General features: G+C 43.0%; 1 protein-coding gene across 1 annotated transcript in view; it reads right to left on the bottom strand.

Annotated features, from left to right (window-relative positions):
- The window catches only part of LOC126987332 (zinc finger protein OZF-like), a 48,317-nt gene extending 29,422 nt beyond the window's left edge, over positions 1-18,895 (bottom strand). The window contains exon 1 of the mRNA XM_050844302.1: positions 17,626-18,895. Coding sequence (XP_050700259.1) covers positions 17,627-18,895 — 1,269 coding nt within the window. The 3' untranslated portion in view covers position 17,626. The remainder of the gene's footprint in view (positions 1-17,625) is intronic.
- Between the last annotated feature and the right edge of the window lie 290 nt (positions 18,896-19,185).

The following is a 19,185-nucleotide window of genomic DNA, read 5'->3' on the forward strand; positions in this document are numbered from 1 at the left end:
GTAATACTCAAACTGCAGGTTAATCCAATAAAAAAGTGAATGACTAAGTCATGTGTTATTATTCCCAAGCTCCATTGGCAATGGCGAGTACACATTATATAACTGAAGCATATTACACATTCATTGAACACAATTAAAACTAACTACCCTAATCAAATTAAATGTAACCTAACTTCATCTGACCTCATTAAACTAAATATAAGGTAACCTAACATAACATGGCCTTTATGCCTGCTCCCAAAATGAAATAAATGGAAATAAATATGATATTAATTTGAAAAATATATCTGAGGAGCAAAAAGAGGGAAAATGACAAGAATTGAACTATGAAACAAGAATTGTTGGCTTCAAGATGACCTCAACTGACTAAGAATGACAAGATCTATGCAATGTGACAGGTCAGAATTGAGTCTTGAAAATGATTTCTGATGATTAAGAATGACATGATCTACTGAATGACAACAATTGTCTGCTTTGAAAATGACCCCAGCTGAAATAATATTGCATGCATTTAACCTTTTTACATCCCTCTCCAACATCCTATTCCATTCAGTCACAACTGTTACCATAATCCCCTTTTCTCTTATATACATACAACACTCAAGTAGCATGAGCACAATCATATCGTCACCACTCTTTCACACCAACATGAATGTCACACCTTGGGACTAACAACTTGACACCATCTGCAAGAGGATGTCCTCCTCCCGGCACCACCACACTGCACTCAACCTCCCACCACTATCATTCCAACCTCCCACTGATGTGTTAGATCCCTGAACCCCTACCTACTGTTCTTACAATGTGTTTATAATGTGTACATTTTAGCTTAGCGGCTGGTAAGACCAAATACACTATATTATTACTATTAACACACACACACTTGACCAATAAGCCCAGGCCACAACAGCCAGCCCAGCACAGTCACCAAAAAGATCAGACCTTTCACAGGACCCACCAACCACATGAAGCCTGGGGTGGAAAGTGAATAACAGATCATGCCGTCACAGTCACCATTTGTTCCAACAGATGAATATTTTCTGTTCTCTGTGCTACACACAGCCCTGTAACACCACCACAACAAACACTTGCACTCACACACACAGCAGAACTGAATCAACACAGCACCTCAGGAGAAGTGGACCTTCATGTGCCTGACAATCTCACCCTTAGTCATGAAACGTTTCCCACAAACATCGCACTTGAACCCTTTATGACCAGAGTGTCTGAAGACGTGCATGTCCAATATGCTCTTCAGTTTGAATCTTTTCCCACAAACTTCACACTCATGACTTCTTGCATCAGTGTGTGTAACAAGGTGTAATTTGAGGTTACCCTTCTGACTGAAACATTTCCCACAAACTTCACACTCATGCTTTCTTTCACCAGTGTGTGTAAGAGTGTGTAATATGAGGGTACTCTTCTGACTGAAACATTTCCCACAAACTTCACACTCATGATTTCTTTCACCAGTGTGTGTAAGAGTGTGTAATTTGAGGGTACCCTTCCGACTGAAACATTTTCCACAAACTTCACACTCATGATTTCTTTCACCAGTGTGTGTAAGAGTGTGTAATTTGAGGGTACCCTTCTGACTGAAACATTTTCCACAAACTTCACACATATAATTTTTTTCACCAGTGTGTGTAAGAGTGTGTTTCTTGAGGGTACCCTTCTCAGTGAAACATTTTCCACAGATTTCACACTCATGATTTCTTTCACCAGTGTGTGTAAGAGTGTGTAATTTGAGGTGACCCTTCCGATTGAAACATTTCCCACAAACTTCACACTCATGATTTCTTTCACCAGTGTGTGTAAGAATGTGTAATTTGAGGTGACCCTTCCGATTGAAACATTTCCCACAAACTTCACACTCATGATTTCTTGCACTGGTGTGTGTAAGGCTGTGTGTGTTGAGGTGACCCTTCTGACTGAAACATTTCCCACAAACTTCACACTCATGGTTTCTTTCACCAGTGTGTGTAAGAGTGTGTAATTTGAGGGTACCCTTCTGATTGAAACATTTCCCACAAACTTCACACTCATGGTTTCTTGCACCAGTGTGTGTAAGGGTGTGATGTTTGGGGTTACTCCTATTACTAAACCTTTTGCCACACTCCCGACTTTCATGAGGTCTTACACCAGAGTGTGTGGGTGTATTTGTTGAGGTCATCCTTCCCTGCATGTCTTTTCTCACTCTTGGCTTTGGTCAGTAAACTTGCTCTCATTCTCAGATCTTCTCACACTTCTGAAATTCAAACTTCCCCCTTTGTGGATGAAGAGGCCAGCAGTTGTTGTTGTTGTTGGTGGTTGTGTTGGTGGTGTTTTTTATCACTCCTGAACCTCACACCAGTAGCAGTCTGCTCCTGCTGATCCCAGCCACTCCAGCTGCTGTCCCGCCTTGCAGCCTCCACTGCAACACTACTCTGGATGTGAGGAGTTGGCTGGCCTTGAGGAACCTCAGAGATGCTGGAGAAGGCGGCAAGGTTGCTTCAAAGCCACACTCAGTGACCAATTGAGCAGGCAAGGCAAGGGATGCACCAAGGAGTCCTGAAGTCAGCGGCAGCAGGGACGGAACAAGTACTGACCACAGCAACTGTCTCGATGCCTCACTTCAACACTAACACCAGTGGTGGACATTGGGACACAAAGTCATGTGCTGAAAAAAAAAAAAAAAAAAAAGACTGGTAAGGAAACTGAAGTTGGTGGGAGGGATCAGGGCGGTGGTGGGTGCACCGAAGGCAAGCCACAGGCCACCGGGTCAGGCAAATAGTGCGTGTACTGATAATAAGCTAATGCAATAATATATTCATTGATAAATATGTCTTTTGAACTAACCTAAATAAATCTGAAGCGATATTCGTAACAATACTAAGTCAGAACTACACGTAAATGGACAATATCCAGCGACCAAAGCTGCAAGCTTGATAGTTTTAAGGCCTGTTAACACATTAATAGTGTAACATACCTGCCAGCATACCAACACCGTGGACGCCAGTTAAAAGCCAGCTGGGAAAATTGGGAATACCCCCTTGTACTTGGCCATGGTTATTTACCGGATCCAGTTTCTCCTCAGCCAAAACAATACCCGTAGCGGTTAATATGTTATAAGTAGGTAAGGGAAGAGAACGAGAAATACGAACCACAGCTTGAGTTGGCACCCCTGATATAAATCCACTCTAACCATATATTTTTATATATTTATACGTTACGTCTTAGAAAATAAGGGAAAATTAAGTTTAGAATCAACACACAAAAAGACAACCTCAGAAAGGCAGAGGAAGGATAGATTAATGTACCAAGCTGAAAGGCGAGAAGGAAAAGTGTTAGAACCTGGGGAAGGCCACGTCAGAGGGAAAGGTAGCGAGGCAACCGCTCCGGCTGGCATGATTCATTCTAGACTTAACCTTCCCGCACGGCGGAGGTAAGCTCACAGCTCGCTAGAGTACGGCTGCCTGGGAGTGAGAGATAGCCCTAGCCGACGTTCATTAGTGATTCATTCTAGACTTAATCTTCCCGCACGGCGCAGGTGGCGAGAGACAGCTGAAGGCCGGTGTCCAGGGGTAGGGAAGGCGAGTGCCCGCCATCTTGAAGCCGCCCAATTGAGTCGGGAATGGACCCAGACGCCAGTGGTTGACAAGGGTCATGCCCTCAGTCATGAGTGCCTGAACTGAGCAAAGGTAAGGGCGAGACACTCCAGTCCCTGCCGCCCCCCGGGAGACCAGCAGGCTTGTGATGGGAGTAAACGGCTCCACAACCCCCCCTGTAGGCAAGGCACGACAGCATATTGTGTAGCTCTCAGGCCTCCACCAGCCAAGGAAATTGTGTCAAATGGGTAAGGGGCACCCGCTGTGTGGACGAGGGGCTAACAGTGACCTCACCCCCCCCCCGTTAGCTGTAACAGTCTGATCTTTCCCTCATACTAAACTCTTTTCTTCCTATTTTTTTATGAGTGTTTTTTGGTGTGTGTGCACGCCGATGCAGGAAGTTGATATCGGATTGTCTAGCCAATCGGGCGGTAGCCCTGTGATATATACCTACATATGTTCATCTCTCTCGTGAGTAGCATTTATCCATAAGAATGTTAGGGATTAGAAGAAAGGTTTTCACAGTTATAAACAAAACATGCTACACTTCCCTCGTCTAGTGAGGATTATTGTTAGGGGGAAGGAAACTTGGGAAACAAACCAATAAATTGTATTCTGCCTATGTCCTGTATTAATGCATACAGCCTTCCTAGCCTACGGTGCAGTCTCGCAATCTCCCCCACCACGACCTCCGAAGGTAACCACGACCCCACACTACCAAACTTTGGACTGAGGATACCATCTACCTCAAGGAACAACCCATAGTAAGCTGGGGAGCGACGGACACTATCTACCAGGTGGGACAGTTGTTAAGGTCAAGTGTTACCTGGCCTGCAAGGGCAGGGAGAGTCTGGGTACTAAACAGTTAGATTATTTCCGTCCAACCTGGTTCATAGAACTGCCGTTCCTCGCTTACAGGCTTTGGGGGTTGTGCCATATTACAACCTCCTGGTGGCAGCTTACAGAGAGAGAACAGCAGGGAATCAAACCCAGCCGTACACTCTCTGTGAGGCTGAGGAATAATAGCGTCACTATTCTTCCTCTTCCTTCCCTTTTTTTATTTTTCAACCTGTTATGACCAGGGGTCGAACCTGGGACTGTTACAATAGCGTTTGGCAACTCAGCGCTCTTGCCTGCTCCGCGGAACTTTCACGGCGCCCACCACGCCAGTGTCCGTTGGACTTTTGCAGAGAGAGGAGTTATGTATCATTATGAGAGGATAGCCTGTAGTATAGTGTAAAAATCCACGGTACAAATATATACCAAATCGCGGACCACTAATATTTTTTCCCTCTGCCGCGCATTGGTGCACCAATGTACCAGGTATGGGTTGGCGCATATACTGTATGTACCAGTTCGCGAAGCACTGACGATAAAGTCTTGTTCTGCTATTTGGTGTAGTTTTTATGATTATTATACGAGTTTGTGTCGATACAATATCTTACATTCTGATGAGCTGTACATAAAAAAAACTATTAATAATGTTTTTTTTTACCCTCCTTTTCAACAGAAATGAACCCGACCGTCTTTTAAGGAGGGCGATCGGATACCTCATCTGGTGATTCAGATGATTCAGGTTTTTTGTCAGTTCAGATGACCCAGATGATGAGCTCTCCGAGGAAAGTGACGAGTTAGAAACAGATGAAGAGCAGGATGGGGAACATTATTTTCTTCTCTGTTATGAACAAAATTCTAATTTATCAGGAATTTTTTTTTTTTTTACGTTATTTGCAGAGTGGTATTTCCCTCTACAGTTCAGTAAATTACACTATAATAAATCAACCATTGGGATAATCTAATATTCCAAGTACTAGTAAGTAGTGATCTGGAGCATTATTTTTTTGTTATGAAAGCAAAATTTTCATTTATCAGGATTTTTTTTTTTTTTTACGTTGTTTGATACATTTGCCTCTACAGTTGATTACTGTTACATAATGAAATGCTTATATTTGGAAGCAAAATGTCACCAAACTTTAAATGTATTTTGGATGCCTTTACATAGCTACTATATATTTATTACCTTATCATTTTCAACTTATTACCTGGTACCATTGCAACACATCTGCAGTCATAATAAATACAAATTTACCCACAAATTGTTTATATATTCATATTTGTAAAAGTTTATAGAAAGGGCTATTCGGGCCACAGATGTACCAATATGCAACAAGTGAAACATCTGCTCAGCACACTGGCGGCCCAGTAAGTGAACAAGGTATAAACAATCATATGTGAACATTTCATGACAATCAAATGAATACAAATGGCAAGACACATGAAATGGAAAAAAAAATCTCAAGGAGACAAAATCTTGAAAAGTTGTTTTTTACACTTCAAAAAATTTCACAAAATCGACAAAACGTCTGACAGTCTTTTGTAAGGTATCAATATAATCTACAACTAAACGGCAATTTTTCTCATTTTGTACATTTTTTTAAAATGTAAAAGAGAACGGAGAAAAAGTGGAGAAAATTATTAGTGAAAATGAATTTCAATTTTTTTAAGCACGAACAAAAAATGAAAAAAATTACAAATTGATAAATGTAGATCTATACACAAAGTTTCTATGGTATATTTTTTTCAACTAAAGTCTGTGAAACAAAAATAAGATTTTATGCTTTGTTTGAGTCTCCTCTACACATTCACCCAAATTTCACAGAATGTCATACACTTACACCAACAAACAACATACTAAAATTTCAAAGCCATAGGATATACTGTGTGCCCAGGAGGGACCCCCCCGGGCGCCCTCTTTAACCCGAGAACGTGGGCAGACCCTTTTTTAGGCTTCCACGAGTCGTGGCTGTGGTATGGTGGACCCTAAAAAGGGCTCGCCATAAAACCCCTAATTCGAGCTAATTGTAGGCAGTGGTGGCATAGCGCAACCCACCATGAATGCCCTAGGTCAATGTGGTGGGTGGGTGATCTTGAGGTGGGCTTTTTTGTCATAGGTATTGTCATTGTCATAGTATGTGTAAATAAGGCGACGCAATGTCCCTCCCCCTTCCTCCACCAGCAGTGGGCAGCGGCTGTCAGTCATGGCAGGCCACAGAAATTTTAGGGCTGGGTTAGGTTAGGTTAGGACAACAACATGTCTTTGAACAAAAATAAATTTGAATTAATAAGATATGGGGAAAATGGCCACCTCAAGATCACAGTACCAGGTGAAAGGTCAAGAAATTGCAGAGAAGAGCTCCGTACATGACCTGGGGGTACTAGTTAGTAATGGCTTTTCACCCACTGAGCACATTGACATCACAAGGGCAAGAGCAAACTACGAGGGGCTTCGAAGACATCTTGAAGGGGTAAACTGGGATAATTTAGGGAGTCATGAGGGCCAGAACTGCGGATTGGAGAGCCAGGAGAACCAGGTAGAAATGTCTTACAATAATTTAGTTAGAGTAATAGTAGAGGGGCAAGAACAGCATATACCACAGCGAACACTTAGAAAAGAAAACAATGATCCTAAGTGGATGACTCGTGGACTAAAACACGAGATTGGGTTAAAGAAGGGAATTTATCAGAAAATAAAGAATGGGGAAACGCATCTCAGGGGCTGGTACGTCGAACTATCTAGATTAGTTAAGAAAAACACCAGGATAGCAAAAAAGAACTATGAGATCAAAGTAGCAAATGAGGCGAAAAGTAATCCTAAGGGCTTCTTTCAGATGTATAGAACAAAAACACGGGAGAAAATTGGACCGCTGAAAACAAACACAGGGAGCTAGTAGAAAATTACGAAAATATGAGCACATTGTTGAACGACTACTTCCTTTCAGTATTCACACAGGAGGATCGAACGACTATACCGGAAAGAGTTCAGGTGTACGAGGGCGGTAATGGCGATAAATTGTGGGATATAATCATTACCAGGCAAGTAGTTCAGGATGAGATAGATAAGCTTAAGAAGAACAAGTCGCCAGGTCCTGACGGGATATTTCCGAGGGTATTAAAGGAGTTAGGTGATGTAATCAGTGACCCACTAACCGACATCTTTAAGATGTCGGTAAATACTGGCTATGTGCCGAGCCTATGGAAAGTAGCTAATGTGACGCCGATTTTTAAAAAGGGGGACAGGTCAGTTGCCTCAAACTATCGCCCAATTAGCTTAACATCGGTTATAGGGAAGATGCTGGAGTCCATAATAGCCAGGAACATTCGGGAGCATTTAGAGAAACATAGCTTAATTCACGACTCGCAGCATGGGTTCACAAAAGGTAGGTCATGCCTCACCAATCTCTTGTCCTTTTACAATAAAGTATTTGAGGCGGTTGACAGAGATGAAAATTATGATGTAATCTATCTTGATTTTAGTAAAGCGTTTGACAAAGTTCCTCACCATCGACTGTTGCTTAAATTACAGGCTCACGGAGTAGAGGGTAAAGTTTTCAACTGGGTCAAGGCATGGCTTATCAATAGGAAGCAAAGAGTGCAAATCAATGGTAAAAGATCTGACTGGGGATGTGTTACGAGTGGGGTCCCACAAGGTTCGGTATTAGGTCCACTTTTGTTTATTATTTATATCAATGACTTAGACACAGGAATTAGTAGTGATGTTAGTAAATTTGCAGATGATACCAAGATCGGTAGAGTAATCGAGTCGGATCAGGACACTAGTATTCTCCAAGGTGAACTCAACAGATTATATGACTGGGCGGATAAATGGCAGATGGAGTTCAATGTAGGGAAGTGCAGTATTCTGAGTGTAGGTAGGAACAACCCCTCACATAACTATTGCTTAAATGACACTCTCATAAGTAGGTCTGGGTGCGAGAGGGATTTAGGGGTCTTAGTGAGCTCTGATCTCCATCCAAGGGCACAATGCATTCAAGCTAGAAATCGAGCTAATAGGGTACTGGGATTTATTTCAAGGAGCGTAAGCAACAGAAGCCCCGAAGTCTTCCTCAAACTATATTTAGCATTAGTTAGACCTCATCTTGACTATGCGGTTCAGTTCCGGTCACCCTACTATAGAATGGATATCAAAATGTTAGAATCGGTGCAGAGGAGGATGACTAAGATGATTCAGGGGTTGAGAAACTTGCCATACGAGGAAAGACCCAAACAGTTAAACTTGCATTCTCTAGAAAGGCGAAGGGTGCGTGGAGACATGATTGAGGTTTATAAATGGATGAAGGGCTTTAATAAGGGAGACATTCATAAGGTTTTGTTGGTAAGAGAACCGGGTAGGACACGAAGTAACGGGTTTAAACTGGATAAATTCAGATTCAACAGGGACATAGGCAAAAATTGGTTTACTAACAGGGTGGTGGATAAGTGGAATAGGCTTAGCAGTCATGTGGTGAGTGCCAATACAATTGTCACATTCAAAAATAGACTAGATAAATTCATGGACAGCGATATTAGGTGGGGTTAGATACACGGGAGCTTAGGGTCAAAGGAGCTGCCTCGTACAGGCCTACCGGCCTCTTGCAGACTCCTGCGTTCTTATGTTCTTATGTAGGACGGCCAGCAGGATGACAGGATGGATACTCTGCACCTTCAAGACAAGGGAACCCGAACACCTCCTCCCGCTCTGTAAGTCCCTGGTGTTGTCGAAAATGGAATACCTGTGCCATCTGTGGTTCCCACACAAAATGTACAATATCAAGCGACTGGAACAGACACAAAGGGTCTTCACAAGGAAGCTGAACTCAATCAAAAATCTGAGTTACTGGGACAGGCTCAAGACTCTGCAACCCTACTCCCTCCAAAGACGAAGAGATAGTACTACATAATTAACACTGAAGAAGCAAGTGCCTAGCCCATCACCACAAACTGAAGGAGGGATAACATGCCAGACACACCCCCAATTTGTCTGCACCTGCCCCAGGACATCCATTGAAACAGTCAGTCAATGTCTTAGGTCCATACCATATCAAAATAGCTACTAACAATTATTTAACAGCAAGTTAAATCATTCTTAAGCTGCTGGAGAGCAAAATAAAGCCCTGGGCAAAAAAATACAAAACCTCCAAGCTAGTATTTTGTCTGTTTGGGCTGCTCAGGAGACTGCGGCCCCCGGCACATTTGCCCCTCAGTGGTCACACACACCACACACAGATGCAACCTTAAAACCTTACCAGCAAAGGGTAAATACATTTTTTTTCTACCAGCAGGTACCACGTTTGGACATTTGGCTCCAAACGACAGCCAGTATTATTTTTTCCCGAAATAGAAAAGAGGATCAGAGTTAAGTCAAAACAGTACTTGTCTCTGAGTCACCACCAGAGAGCCAATATGGTCCCTTGAGCTATGAAAAGAATACAGGACATTAGGTTCATTCTGTTTCCTGTTTTATTAATTTTTCACAGATAATGACAATTTTTCTTGGCAAAATGAAGAAATAGTTGAGGAAAAGTATCAAAAATAATGTTTTCCTGCATGAGTTGAGGGAGATATTTTTTTCAGGAGTACAGTGCATCAATTACGCTATAAAAAGGATGCGGAATTTAGAGCGAGATTCCCATGTGTGTGTTTGTGTGTGTGTTTACCTAGTTGTAAGGAAAAGAGCCATACTTAGCCTCATGCTGTCATCCCGTCTATATCTTTTTCTATCCAACTTTGTCTTAAATTCATGTATTGTTTTTGCACACACAATCTCATGAAGTTCATTTCAAGCTGTTATACTTCTATGTGGAAAACTGTGTGTTTCTTTGTCTTTTCTGAATGTCGTCTTTTTCAGTTTCTTGCTATGCCCTCTTCTACCACTTAACGTCCTTCGTCACTAGGTCTTCTCTATCAATCTTCTCCATATCCTGTGTGTGTGTGTGTGTGTGTGTGTGTGTGTGTGTGTGTGTGTGTAGAGGGAGAGATGTATCTCACCATGATGCTGTGATTTGTCTGTTGTATAGTATAGAGGGAGAGATGTATCTTACCATGATGCTGTGATTTGTCTGTTGTATAGTATAGAGGGAGAGATGTATCTCACCATGATGCTGTGATTTGTCTGTTGTATAGTATAGAGGGAGAGATGTATCTCACCATGATGCTGTGATTTGTCTGTTTCATAGTATAGAGGAGAGATGTATCTCACCATGATGCTGTGATTTGTCTGTTGTATAGTATAGAGGAGAGATGTATCTCACCATGATGCTGTGATTTGTCTGTTGTATAGTATAGAAGGAGAGATGTATCTTACCATGATGCTGTGATTTGTCTGTTGTATAGTATAGAGGGAGAGATGTATCTCACCATGATGCTGTGATTTGTCTGTTGTATAGTATAGAGGGAGAGATGTATCTCACCATGATGCTGTGATTTGCTTTTGATTTCTTATGGAAAGAATATATTTTGCATCATATAATGATTATCGTCTTATTTATAGCACTTATATGACACATTCTAGCAGTAAATTAGCTCACACTTTGCCAATCTTAAATCTTGCCAGTGTAAGACATATCAAGGTCAAACAGCACCATGTCAAGCAAAGTTGAAAGGTTGAGTGCTTGATATGAAGCAGCAAAATTACATTTTAGTATTTGAGTTGCATTTTTCATGTTGATCCTTAGGTCTGACAATCTTTGGGTTCACGGATGTTATAATTTGCATTCATTTATTTTTCATGGATGCTTGCAATATGTGTCCAGTCATATAACCACCATTATTGAATGTGGTCAAAGTTACTATGCAACATAGATCATTTTTTGGCCTCATTATTTAATAATATACTATTGTATTATCAAAGATCTAAAATGATCCAAAGAAAATGGATGACAAATTATAGCATCTGTTAGAACCCTAACACTTGAAAATCCAGAATACTGGCATAATATGATTTGATAATCCCATTTCAGTGTTGTGTTTGCAGTTATTTGTTGTCTGGATTTCATTGTGATTTTAACTGTTCTCAATACCACCCCGCTTTGGAGCTGTGATTTTCCTTTTGCCTTCTTGAAGCTTCATCTCATTGACTGTGTATGTCATTAGAAAACAATGTTATGGAGGAACAGCGTCTGTTACTTCATAAGGTCTTCTTCTGATGACATACATAGTCAATGAGATGAAGCTTTGAGAAGGCAAAAGGAAAATCACAGCTGCAAAGCGGGGTGGTAATGGAAACAGTTGGTCCATGTTGGCCTGCAACCGGCTCAGAATTGGCCCGGCATTGGTATTAATAGAAGGCTGCATAGGCCCAGTATTGGCTGCAGTATGGTTACGGAATGCCAATATAGATCTGTTTCTGGCCCGCAGCGTAACCGATTCAGGCCCGGGGTGCAAACATATATCGGCAAGTAAATGGCCCGCTGTTGGGCCCATTACTACGTGATGGCTTACCGATTCAAAACCGATTTGGTTTATGATGACTTGCCAGCACTGGCAAGATGCAGGCCCGGCATAACCATGTTTGCTGGGTCCTTCCTGTCCCAAGTACAGCCCGTCCACACCCTGGCCCTCCCCTCCTTCCTGTCCCAAGTGTAGCCCGTCCACACCCTGGCCCTCCGCTCCTTCCTGTCCCAAGTGTAGCCCGTCCACACCCTGGCCCTCCCCTCCTTCCTGTCCCAAGTGTAGCCCGTCCACACCCTGGCCCTCCGCTCCTTCCTGTCCCAAGTGTACATCTTAGTATTTGTAAGGAATTTCCCTACATCTAGGGTATTTTTCAACCCCTCATAACTCAAAAACTATGCATTTGCAACGCATTTCATGTTTACCACCGCATTCCCCGAAGTCTCAATGGCCCCCTAGCCAATTTTGGTTGCGAGGGGTGAGTATGGGCAAACACTAGAATAATACCCCCAAGTGTAGCCCGTCCACACCCTGGCCCTCCCCTCCTTCCTGTCAAATGTGGAGCCTGTCCACACGCTGGCCCTCCCGTCCTTCCTGTCCCAAGTGTAGCCTGTCCACACCCTAGCCCTCCCCTCCTTCCTGTCCCAAGTGTAGCCTGTCCACACCCTGGCCCTCCCTCCTTCCTGTCCCAAGTGTAGCCTGTCCACACCCTGGCCCTCCCTCCTTCCTGTCCCAAGTGTAGCCTGTCCACACCCTGGCCCTCCCTCCTTCCTGTCCCAAGTGTAGCCTGTCCACACCCTAGCCCTCCCTCCTTCCTGTCCCAAGTGTAGCCTGTCCACACCCTGGCCCTCCCTCCTTCCTGTCCCAAGTGTAGCCTGTCCACACCCTGGCCCTCCCTCCTTCCTGTCCCAAGTGTAGCCTGTCCACACCCTGGCCCTCCCTCCTTCCTGTCCCAAGTGTAGCCTGTCCACACCCTGGCCCTCCACCACCTGCACACTCACCCTGGGGGCCTGCACGCCGAGGGGCTCCTCCTCCACGAGAAACACTGCCAGGGCACTTCAGGGCACGCGTAGTACATCGACCTTGATCTTGATGTCACAGGGGACTTGTTTGGTTCGTCTGCCTCTTCTTCTTCTCCTTCCTTTATAGCTTCTTGGCTCCTTCTTGATTGTTTCACTTTTCTGTCTCCCTATATTCAGACTTTCCTATTTTATCCTTTCCGATTGACCTATTTTCCCATTTCTTTATTTTATTTACATGTTTTATTATTTTCAATTCTCCTCTTGTTTATATGCAACAATAAACTATCAATAAATCAAATCTCCTCTTTGCACATATTCTTAGGTCATTATTGATTCTTTATTTTTTATGTTTACATAGAGTCAGATTTTCATGTTTTCCTATTCTTATTTAGTAAATATTTTTTCCCATTTTTCTTTTATTTCCGTATTTTCTTCTTCTTTTGTGATGATCTGCTTCTTTTTTCTCTTCTTCACACTATATTCAGGCTTTCCTATTTTCCGATTTGCCTATTTTCCCTATTTTTTCTTCTTTTCTTTCTAATTGGAGACTTTTTATGCCCTAAGTTGTTGTCTTTTATGCATTTTATTTATGGTCTTTTATTTCTTGTATTTTCTTTTCCTTACGCTTAGTTTTATCCTTGGAGGAATAATACATGGAGTGGCCTCAGCGGGTCGCTCTCGTGGAGGAAGATTCTTCCTCCTCTTGAGCAGGCATTGCCTAACTTTGTAATAACTACCGATGAAGTCCTTAAAGCTCTCCAGTCCCTTAAAACAAATACAAGCCCCGGACCTGACAACGTATATCCTATACTGCTTAACCCTAGAATGGACACCGTTTGCCGGTTGGCACAAAAATTAAGGGTTTTGAAACTCGCGCTCACTGTGGTTAACCTTGGCCGAATTTTTCAACTCATTCACGGGCATGTATTAGTGCGTCGGTGCCCTGTTGAGGAGAGGGTATCACAGTCCTCTGCTCCTTCTCACTTCTCTGGTATGAGTGCCCCGTGTGCCATTCGGCACAGCGTTTCCAGTAACGTTATTTTGTTGTCAAATAAAGTTTTGAAGTACCCATTTTGCCCTCTTTCGGATTCTATCCTCTCTCTGTTCCTAAGGCTCTTCGTCTCATCAGTTCTCCTCCTCCTACTGATGGCCTTCTACCTCTTAAATTCCGCCGCGATGTTGCCTTTCTTTCTATCTTCTATCGATATTTCCACGCTGACTGCTCTTCTGAACTTGCTAACTGCATGCCTCCCCCCCTCCCGCGGCCACGCTGCACACGACTTTCTGTTCATGCTCATCCCTACACTGTCCAAACCCCTTATGCAAGAGTTAACCAGCATCTTCACTCTGTCATCCCTCACGCTGGTAAACTCTGGAACAACCTTCCTTCATCTGTATTTCCTCCTGCCTACGACTTGAACTCTTTCAAGAGGAGGGTATCAGGACACCTCTCCTCCCGAAATTGATCTTTCTTTCGGCCACCTCTTTTAATTATTTTTTGGGAGCAGCGAGTAGCGGGCTTTTTTATTATTGTTTTCTTTTTTTGTGCCCTTGAGCTGCCTCCTCTGTTGTAAAAAAAAAAAAAAAAGCCTGACAACACCTGGGGAGGAACGATACAACAAGTCCTCGCAGGACAAGATGCGTTGTCGAACGGACCTTTGGGATCCTCAAGTCAAGGTGCAAGTGCCTACATAAGTCAGGAGGAAGTTTGCAGTATGACCCCAAGAAGACTATGAAGATTGCGACTTCTTGTATGCTCCTGTACAACTACTGAGCGGATCGCTGCAGAAGAAGTACCAGTTCAGCCTGTGAGAAACAACAGACAGATTCCTGGTCAAGTTGTCAGGCAGGAAATTATTAGAAACTTCTTTTCCTGAGAAAAGGTAGGCATATATGTAGACCTTGCAGTTAGTAATAGATTACTTTCAAATGTAAATGTGCACAACTCACAGTCGGAGGCATAAGAACAAAACAACGTGGTGATCCAGAGGACTTGACTCCCACTGCAAGACGTTGAGAGTTTTCAACCATTGACAAGTGGCGGAGGGTTACCAACATGCTGCCTAACAGATCTTCAAGAGGGGCACCACCTCCACACCACACATTCTTATCACCTAGTTTGATACCCTACTTGTCCATCTCACATGGCCCATGTATTTCAGCATTCTGCACTCTTGGCTCCATGTCATCCTCTTCAACTTGTTGCTTCGAATACCATAACTGGCCTCACATACATAGAAGTGTTCAATATACCTAGGCTATAATATTATATTTAAGGACTCCTATACGAGGTATCGCCCCAGACAGAGGTGTCGAAGTAAGTGTGTCTGATGGTAGGCTGGCTGACTGCTGTCGGGACCCAAGCCAGCATGCCCTGGGGGTTGTGTGCGGGAGGAGGAAAGAGGGTAAAGGACAAATGGTGTGTGTGTCATTATCAGGGGTAACCACGGTGGAGCGCAAACACTCGGTAGTTGTAGTCAAGGCTTAATTAAGTTGATGAGTGATGTTAGACTGAGTGAGCAGGTTTTTTACCACATGTTAGTGGGAACACTTGATAGTGTTGTGCTGGAAGCTTCCCCCGGGGTCTATGGGACTCCGGAAGGCTCCGGGAGGAGCGAGTAGAGGGGCGGGGAGCAAGGCCCCACCCGCGCCCCGCGGCCAGGCGCCAGGCGGGAAGTGTTGCCAACTCGCACATATTTTTGCTACATGTTCTTGTATAATCTAATATATACTGTAACGTTCTAGACTGTACTGTTCGGTATATATAGGAGAAGAGGGCGAGAGGAGTTAGTCCCAGTCATAGTAAGCTAGTGGTCAGTGAAGAGTCAAGAGTGAATTGTACAACTAAGGAAGAATATTAAACTACAGAAGCTGTGCAAGGTGTTTCCATATCTCCCTCCCACGGAGTCTCCTGACGGCGACACGGAACCCAAGTAACACGTCCGGCATAACAATAGGTTTTCTTCGTGTGTTGGTGCTACTTGTTTCTTGTGTTTACATGTTAGTTTATAATTAGACTAAGTTCTAAGTGTTATGAGCGACAATTTAGTCTTGTATGGCTGAATCCTGTCCCTTGACCCTTAGTTCATCATCAGAATCTCTAAACAAATATATTTACCTTAAGTAATAGTGTTAAAGTCACGCTACCCATATTATTTGGCAGATGATAATCCTGTGTGCGATAACAGTGCCTTATTAGACTTGGTAAATGAACTACTAATTTTACTCTCTGGTTTAAGTGATCAACAATTAATTCTACTTTGAGGTATAATTAACCAACATTATTAAGGAGTGCCCATGCCAGGCACGACATTAAGAATATTTTTCTGTTGACCAGCAGACTTACTATAGTCAAACCATTTCCAATAGTCTGTTGAGGCAGTGGCTTCTGCAGGTCCTTTCCTCCCTTCTGCTTTGCCACACAGTTCCAGTTACCTATTTCCTCCGTTTCCTGTCCCGTCTTTCACAAACTGGGCACCTGTAATGCACCACTACTTGATTTACATTTCTCAGCCCTGAGCATCTCTTTGTGGCACCACTTATCACCCCCTGTGCACAGGGCAGAGTTAGTAGCCATTTCTTCCACACCAACTACCTTCCTGTATAGATGATTTCTCAGTAATTACTTATTTGTTGTGCTGTATCAGCTGTTACGTGCTACATCAAGCTGTAATACTCAAACTGCAGGTTAATCCAATAAAAAAAAGTGAATGACTAAGTCATGTGTTATTATTCCCAAGCTCCATTGGCAATGGCGAGTACACATTATATAACTGAAGCATATTACACATTCATTGAACACAATTAAAACTAACTACCCTAATCAAATTAAATGTAACCTAACCTCATCTGACCTAATTAAACTAAATATAAGGTAACCTAACATAACCTGGCCTTTATGCCTGCTCCCAAAATTAAATAAATGGAAATAAATATGATATTAATTTGAAAAATATATCTGAGGAACAAAAAGAGGGAAAATGACAAGAATTGAACTATGAAACAAGAATTGTTGGCTTCAAGATGACCTCAACTGACTATGAATGACAAGATCTACGCAATGTGACAGGTCAGAATTGAGTCTTGAAAATGATTTCTGATGATTAAGAATGACATGATCTACTGAATGACAACAATTGTCTGCTTTGAAAATGACCTCAGCTGAAATAATATTGCATGCATTTAACCTTTTTACATCCCTCTCCAACATCCTATTCCATTCAGTCACAACTGTTACCATAATCCCCTTTTCTCTCTTATATACATACATCACTCAAGTAGCATGTGCTCAATCATATCGTCACCCCATGTCACACCTTGGGACTAACACCTTGCCACCATCTGGAAGAGGATGTCCTCCCCCTCCCCGGCACCACCACACTGCACTCAACCCTCCCACCACTATCATTCCAACCTCCCACTGATGTGTTAGATCCCTGAACCCCTACCTACTGTTCTTTACAATGTGTTTATAATGTGTAAATTTTTAGCTTAGCGACTGGCAAGACCAAATACACTAAATTATTACTATTAACACACACACACTTGACCAATAAGCCCAGGCCACAACAGCCAGCCCAGCACAGTCACCAAAAAGATCAGACCTTTCACAGGACCCACCAACCACATGAAGCCTGGGGTGGAAAGTGAATAACAGATCATGCCGTCACAGTCACCATTTGTTCCAACAGATGAATATTTTCTGTTCTCTGTGCTACACACAGCCCTGTAACACCACAACAACAAACACTTGCACTCACACACACAGCAGAACTGAATCAGCACAGCACCTCAGGAGAAGTGGACCTTCATGTGCCTGACAATCTCATACTTAGTCGTGAAACATTTCCCACAAACATCGCACTTGAACCCTTTATGACCAGAGTGTCTGAAGAGGTGCCTGTCCAATATACTCTTCAGTTTGAATCTTTTCCCACAAACTTCACACTCATGACTCCTTGCATCAGTGTGTGTAAGAGTGTGTAATTTGAGGGTACCCTTCTGACTGAAACATTTCCCACAAACTTCACACTCATGATTTCTTTCACCAGTGTGTGTAAGAGTGTGTAATTTGAGGGTACCCTTCTGACTGAAACATTTCCCACAAACTTCACACTCATGATTTCTTTCACCAGTGTGTGTAAGAGTGTGTAATTTGAGGTTACCCTTCTGACTGAAACATTTCCCACAAACTTCACACTCATGATTTCTTTCACCAGTGTGTGTAAGAGTGTGTAATTTGAGGTTACCCTTCTCAGTGAAACATTTTCCACAGATTTCACACTCATGATTTCTTTCACCAGTGTGTGTAAGAGTGTGTAATTTGAGGGTACCCTTCTGACTGAAACATTTCCCACAAACTTCACACTCATGATTTCTTTCACCAGTGTGTGTAAGAGTGTGTAATTTGAGGGTACCCTTCTGACTGAAACATTTCCCACAAATTTCACACTCATGATTTCTTTCACCAGTGTGTGTAAGAGTGTGTGTGTTGAGGTTACCCTTCTGACTGAAACATTTCCCACAAACTTCACACTCATGATTTCTTGCACTGGTGTGTGTAAGGGTGTGTGTGTTGAGGGTACCCTTCTGACTGAAACATTTCCCACAAACTTCACACTCATGATTTCTTGCACCAGTGTGTGTAAGGGTGTGTTTGTTGAGGGTACCCTTCTGATTGAAATATTTCCCACAAACTTCACACTCATGATTTCTTGCACTGGTGTGTGTAAGAGTGTGTTTCTTGAGGTTACCCTTCAGACTGAAACATTTCCCACAAACTTCACACTCATGGTTTCTTGCACCAGTGTGTGTAAGGGTGTGTGTGTTGAGGTGACCCTTATGATTGAAACATTTCCCACAGACTTCACACTCATGGTTTCTTGCACCAGTGTGTGTAAGGGTGTGATGTTTGGGGTTACTCCTATTACTAAACCTTTTGCCACACTCCCGACTTTCATGAGGTCTTACACCAGAGTGTGTGGGTGTATTTGTTGAGGTCATCCTTCCCTGCATGTCTTTTCTCACACTCTTGGCTTTGGTCAGTAAACTTGCTCTCATTCTCAGATCTTCTCACACTTCTGAAATTCAAACTTCCCCCTTTGTGGATGAAGAGGCCAGCAGTTGTTGTTGTTGTTGGTTGTTGTGTTGGTGGTGTTTTTTATCACTCCTGAACCTCACACCAGTAGCAGTCTGCTCCTGCTGATCCCAGCCACTCCAGCTGCTGTCCCGCCTTGCAGCCTCCACTGCAACACTACTCTGGATGTGAGGAGTTGGCTGGCCTTGAGGAACCTCAGAGATGCTGGAGAAGGCGGCGAGGTTGCTTCAAAGCCACACTCAGTGACCAATTG

This window comes from Eriocheir sinensis, chromosome 64, assembly GCF_024679095.1.
Source record: "Eriocheir sinensis breed Jianghai 21 chromosome 64, ASM2467909v1, whole genome shotgun sequence".
NCBI classification, from domain to species: Eukaryota; Metazoa; Arthropoda; class Malacostraca; order Decapoda; family Varunidae; genus Eriocheir; species Eriocheir sinensis.